The sequence below is a fragment of the Triticum dicoccoides genome, chromosome 3B (assembly GCF_002162155.2).
Source record: "Triticum dicoccoides isolate Atlit2015 ecotype Zavitan chromosome 3B, WEW_v2.0, whole genome shotgun sequence".
Taxonomy (NCBI): domain Eukaryota; kingdom Viridiplantae; phylum Streptophyta; class Magnoliopsida; order Poales; family Poaceae; genus Triticum; species Triticum dicoccoides.
Window position 1 is genome coordinate 85,497,217 of NC_041385.1, and position 6,456 is coordinate 85,503,672.

The 6,456-nt window shown below is 43.0% G+C and overlaps 1 protein-coding gene across 1 annotated transcript; it reads left to right on the top strand.

Moving 5' to 3' along the window:
• The first annotated feature begins 208 nt into the window (after positions 1-208).
• Positions 209-5,820, top strand: LOC119274907. The gene is made up of 2 exons (XM_037555663.1): positions 209-2,040; positions 2,348-5,820. Exon 2 carries the CDS (start codon positions 2,355-2,357, stop codon positions 3,474-3,476), a length of 1,122 nt encoding a protein of 373 aa, XP_037411560.1. The 5' UTR covers positions 209-2,040; positions 2,348-2,354; the 3' UTR covers positions 3,477-5,820.
• Positions 5,821-6,456: the final 636 nt, after the last annotated feature.

Consider the following 6,456-nt stretch of genomic DNA (forward strand, 5'->3'; position numbering starts at 1 on the left):
TAATATTTTTAGCCTTCTTGCATCAAATTGTAATCATATTTTCACATTATTTACTCGAAAGATATTCAAATACTCATATTATGTCACATTTACAACACTACTCCATCTTTTGCAGAAAAGGGTGATAAGGCCCAAATCCTTCTATATTGGAGTGTCTAAGACGTTGCGGTTGCTGCATTTTGCAGAGGGACTCGAGTGTGAAGAAGAATTAACCTACATGGGCTAGCTGAAGAAGAAGGGGACCAACTTGGGAAGAAAGAAGAAAACAAGGAGGGCTAAACAAGGAGAATGCAGATCTGATCGAGAGGGGTAAAATCCCCAGCCATCTTCTTCGATCCCCTTAGGCCTGGCATCTCTATCTCCCTCACCCTACTTCTCCACCTCCGGCCGCCGCCACGGCCAGGCCGGCGTGGTGGTCTGCCTCCCACCTCATCACCATCTCCATCCACCACTCCCCGAAACCATCCATCTCCACCGTCCGTGCCAAGCACCACCAGCACCACTCCATCTCCACCGCGCCTTCACCATCACCTCGCGCGCCCTACCAGACGCGGTGGTCTGGTGCCTCGCGCGACCTCTCCCTCCAGCCGGCGCGCCTCTCCCTGCTGTTTCCCCAACTTCTTCTTCCCTTTGCTGCTCCTCCACCTCTCCTCGTCCCCCAAACTGCTTGCTGCTTCTCCTTCTATGAACCCTTGCTGCTACTGCCGCTTCTTCTTGCGCCCTCCGTTGCTGCTGCTCTCTTCTCCCACGTCTTTGCTGCTGCTCCTCTTCTTGCGTCCCTGCTGATTCCTCTCCTTCCCCTCGCTGCTGCTCCTCCTTCTCTCCAAAACTGCTGCTGCTCCCTCTCCCATGAACCTGCTGCTGCTCTTCTCTCCTTGCTGCTCCTAGTTCTTCTCTGAACTAAAACTGCTGCTGCTTCTCTCCTCTCTTACTTCTTGCAAATTTCTGAAAACTGCTAGGTGAACCTTGTGTAATATTCAGATTTGTGCCTTGAGATGCTTATGTAATATTCAGATTTGAAGTGTACTTGCAATCTGCTGTTTGCTCTGTTTAAGTACTTGTATAATATAGTGTATGTGTTTTGAGATCTGACTAGTTGAGGCTTTGTTACTTTGAGAGATACTTGATCTATCATATTTTGGTTTTGTCAATTGGTATTCTGCTAGTATGTGTGTGTGTGTGTGTGTGTAATTCATCAAAAATATTGTTGTGTGCTGATGATTAATGTCCAGTTTACTGTTCCTGCGATATATACATATGTGTGTTTGTGATGTGATACATATATACCTGTGATTTTATTTTGTAGTGAGACTGCTCTTTGTGAAGTCAGAGGTATGATTGTTTTTAATCTCAAGTTCAATGTGCTAGCTATGCACCAGTGACATATGTGACATGTATATGTGATGTGAAACAATTGTATGCTGTCCCTAATCTTGTTCCTTCTGCGTGTCTTATACTTGCTAGTTTTATATACATATATGTGTTCTTGTCTTGTTAGTTCCCTTTGTTGAAGTTGTCCCCCTGTAGTTTTTATTTCTCAAGTTCTAGGAAAACACCAAAAAGATAGTAAGTAATATCTGAACCTCCCTTTGCTATTTTGCATTTTCTTTGTGGATTATCTTCGGGAACAATCATTGTTAGTTTAGATTCTTATTTTCTGCATTTATCTCTTAAAATTGTGCTTCCTAGCTTTAGCCGAGCATAGTCGTCGTCGCCTAGTCCCTGTGGAGAACACGACATCCGTAGTTTGGGGCGTAAAAACCCCGCTATACTTTCAATTGATCATTTTGGCGCCGTTGCCGAGGACTAGCGTCGAGCGTTTGTGTGAGGCTTTAGACTAGGTTTAGCTTGTTTCCTTTTTGTGCTTTATATATTTGTGATATATCTCTAGCCACTAACCCCTGTTCTAGTTAGTATCTTTTTGTCTTCTTTTCCTTTTTGCAGGTTGGATTATCCTCTCGGTTATGGCTTACTATTCAGATCATCAGGCTTATGCGAGCAACACTACAAACAACACGAAAAGTGTTCAAGAACTGATAGGTAAGATTTCCCATCGATTAGATGATTTAGCTCGGCAGCGAGAAGGAGTTTTTGAGGATAGGCCTAGCTCTTATGATCCTTATTCTAGAGGCTATCCTTATGTTGCTCCTACCTGCCATATTTGTGGATTTTAGGGCCATTCGCCCGCTGAATGTCAGCGTGGTTACTCCCATCCTCCAGATTGTTTTGGCATGAGCTTCGCTCAACAGCATAGCTCATACCAAAACAATTACACACATGGGTGGCCTGAAAACCAGAATATGTCATATAGGAGCAATAACCCTGAGATCTCATCGTTTGCTTCTAGTAATCATATGCAGGGATTTAGGTACAATGAGGAGAGCCACAACTATGCACCACAACAATTCCATTCAGCTCCTACTCATATACCACAACACCAGGAGATGTGTCCAATGGAGTTAAATGGTCCTCCATTTGGTCAACCAACAACTCCAGCACCTGTTGTGCAATCTCTTGTGCAAGTGCCCACACAAGATGAGTTAGATGACATAGACAAGCTCACACTTTTGAGTCTCGAGTTCACTTGGAGTGCCGAGGATGATCCTATTAGGAAGGTTATACTAGAGGAAATGAAGAAGATTAAGAGTGGAAAGGAGCTAGTGGAAGAAGTAAGGAAGATTGAGAAGAACATCAACGCTGGCAGCACTATTTCTTCACAACTTGAGTTGAGTGTGGCTGAGATATCCATGGATACATGTGAGGTTCCAACACCTTCACATTTCGTTGAGCAAGATAGCAAGTGCCTTGAGCAAGAGATACCTCAGATTGTAGAAGATGAACTAGAAGACAAGGAACAAGATGGTCAAGAGCTGCAATTCCCAAGTGATCAAGTTGAAGACTCATCATCTATTACTCCTGAAGAAGTACAAGAAGCTGCTGTAGATGAAGATGAAGAACATGAGATTCATTGGCCTATTATCATACATGAGCATGATGTGTCAGGTTTACTCAATCCTCTTGATGACATGATGCCTTGTGATTTCTTTGCTACTACCTTGCATTACATGATACCATCACTTAAGATTGATTTGAAAAATCATTTACTTGGATATGATGATATATACCCTGTTAGTGGCATTACTCTCATTTGTGATGATCATAGTTACTTTCCTCGTGCTAGTCCTATGCTAAATGAAACATATCATTCCCATGCTAGTCTTGAGCTTAATGATAAATATCATCCTCATGTTAGTGTTGACCTTGCTGATTTCTACCATCCTAAACATGTGCTTTATAGCTATGCTTATGTAATTGGATATTCGATTGATGACTTGGAGGGTATTATCCCTACCACTTGCATTGTCTCTTTGGTTGAGTGCTCTTTCAGGTTGTTGCTTGTGCACGATCCACTACATGCTGACCAGGTTCGAGGTGACATTCCTTGGGATCCTGGTGGAGTCAGAGCATGGCGATGAGGAGAAGCAATGGGGCACACATATGGAAGAGTGAAGCTGGAGCATCCATGAGGAAGCAAGGGAGAAGAGCTGCAGCTGGTGAGGTGATCGAGCGAGTGCTACATGATCAAAGCCCGGTGAGCTGTTTCATGACCCATTCCTAGTATACCATCCATTGATACACGCTGAAATCAAATGTTATTTGGGTTGCTTAAGCCATGTCTTAAATGTTGCCCCACTGAATTTTACTTGACATATGGTGCTTGATGAGAATATGTGAACTGAGTGTTGAATGCCTGGTAAACTAGTGATCTATACAATGCTTGCTTTGCTGAAAGTAGTGGAAGTTATTAGTTTTGAGTGCTCAAATCCCTAGTATACTAGAAAACTTAATCATTTTCTGCTTTTAACTCGATACACCTAGATCACCACGTTTAGATGCTGAATTTGTGCTAAGTGTGTTCCCATTGAGAGCAATCACCTAACCACTATGGATTAGCATGCTATGTTCCCTGGATCGGTAGCACGTGAACCAGACATGGAGAAGTGATGATTCCTATTTCTGTGCTTATGTGTTGTTCATTTAAGATAAGTAATAATGAATAAATAAGTCTGACTACCTACAGTAGCATGTCATGTTCCCGGGATCGGTGGCATGTGAAATCGGGTTAGCTTGGGCAGTAATTAATAATAAAAAAATGTAATTGTCGAACCAGGTGTATACCATGTTCTCGGGATCGGTGGTATGTTCCTTTGGGGAGACAAACAAAAAAAAACTAATAATTGGTCGAGCCAGGTGTATACCATGTTCTCGGGATCGGTGGTATGTTCCTATGGTGAGACTAATAATAATATAATCATTGCTTTATCTCTGTAAATAAGTGATTTGATCACAAGATTTAATTCCAGTTCATTTTGTTCTTGGGATCATGCTCTCTTTAGGAACCTTTGGCACAATCATCATTTGAACTTGTTGATCCACTTTTATCATTGTAAAAGTTTAAAATGATTGAGTCTACTAGTATCCTACTGCTTTGAAGCACTCCTGACCATTGATTTTCACTAGCAAAGTTCAAAGCATGCTTTGTTTGGAGATCTACTTCACTTGGCATTCTCTAGTCAGCTCACTGTTCACAATCTTGCTCTTGTCATGTTTCTTTGCTTGAGGACAAGCAAAGATTTAAGTGTGGGGGAACTTGATAGAGTATTTCCTCATATAATATTTTTAGCCTTCTTGCATCAAATTGTAATTATATTTTCACATTATTTACTCGAAAGATATTCAAATACTCATATTATGTCACATTTACAACACTACTCCATCTTTTGCAGAAAAGGGCGATAAGGCCCAAATCCTTCTATATTGGAGTGTCTAAGAGGTTGCGGTTGCTGCATTTTGCAGAGGGACTCGAGTGTGAAGAAGAATTAACCTACAGGGGCTAGCTGAAGAAGAAGGGGACCAACTTGGGAAGAAAGAAGAAAACAAGGAGGGCTAAACAAGGAGAATGCAGATCTGATCGAGAGGGGTAAAATCCCCAGCCATCTTCTTCGATCCCCTTAGGCCTGGCATCTCTATCTCCCTCACCCTACTTCTCCACCTCCGGCCGCCGCCACGGCCAGGCCGGCGTGGTGGTGCGCCTCCCACCTCATCACCATCTCCATCCACCACTCCCCGAAGCCATCCATCTCCACCGTCCGCGCCAAGCACCACCAGCACCACTCCATCTCCACCGCGCCTTCACCATCACCTCGCGCGCCCTACCAGACGCGGTGGTCTGGTGCCTCGCGCGACCTCTCCCTCCAGCCGGCGTGCCTCTCCCTGCTGTTTCCCCAACTTCTTCTTCCCTTTGCTGCTCCTCCACCTCTCCTCGTCCCCCAAACTGCTTGCTGCTTCTCCTTCTATGAACCCTTTCTGCTGCTGCCGCTTCTTCTTGCGCCCTCCACTGTTGCTGCTCTCTTCTCCCACGTCTTTGCTGCTGCTCCTGTTCTTGCGTCCCTGCTGATTCCTCTCCTTCCCCTCGCTGCTGCTCCTCCTCTCCAAAACTGCTGCTGCTCCCTCTCCCATGAACCTGCTGCTGCTCTTCTCTCCTTGCTGCTCCTAGTTCTTCTCTGAACTAAAACTGCTGCTGCTTCTCTCCTCTCTTACTTCTTGCAAATTTCTGAAAACTGCTAGGTGAACCTTGTGTAATATTCAGATTTGTGCCTTGAGATGCTTATGTAATATTCAGATTTGAAGTGTACTTGCAATCTGCTGTTTGCTCTGTTTAAGTACTTGTATAATATAGTGTATGTGTTTTGAGATCTGACTAGTTGAGGCTTTGTTACTTTGAGAGATACTTGATCTATCATATTTTGGTTTTGTCAATTGGTATTCTGCTAGTATGTGTGTGTGTGTGTAATTCATCAAAAATATTGTTGTGTGCTGATGATTAATGTCCAGTTTACTGTTCCTGCGATATATACATATGTGTGTTTGTGATGTGATACATATATACCTGTGATTTTATTTTGTAGTGAGACTGCTCTTTGTGAAGTCAGAGGTGTGATTGTTTTTAATCTCAAGTTCAATGTGCTAGCTATGCACCAGTGACATATGTGACATGTATATGTGATGTGAAACAATTGTATGCTGTCCCTAATCTTGTTCCTTCCGCATGTCTTATACTTGCTAGTTTTATATACATATATGTGTTCTTGTCTTGTTAGTTCCCTTTGTTGAAGTTGTCCCCCTGTAGTTTTTATTTCTCAAGTTCTAGGAAAACACCAAAAAGATAGTAAGTAATATCTGAACCTCCCTTTGCTATTTTGCATTTCCTTTGTGGATTATCTTCCGGAACAATCATTGTTAGTTTAGATTCTTATTTTCTGCATTTATCTCTTAAAATTGTGCTTCCTAGCTTTAGCCGAGCATAGTCGTCGTCGCCTAGTCCCTGTGGAGAACACGACATCCGTAGTTTGGGGCATAAAAACCTCGGTATACTTTCAATTGATCAACCCCCCC

What these genes read in the sequence shown, in the direction of transcription:
- LOC119274907 (XM_037555663.1), top strand. Translation starts at nt 2,355, where the DNA reads ATGCAGGGATTTAGGTACAATGAGGAGAGCCACAACTATGCACCACAA.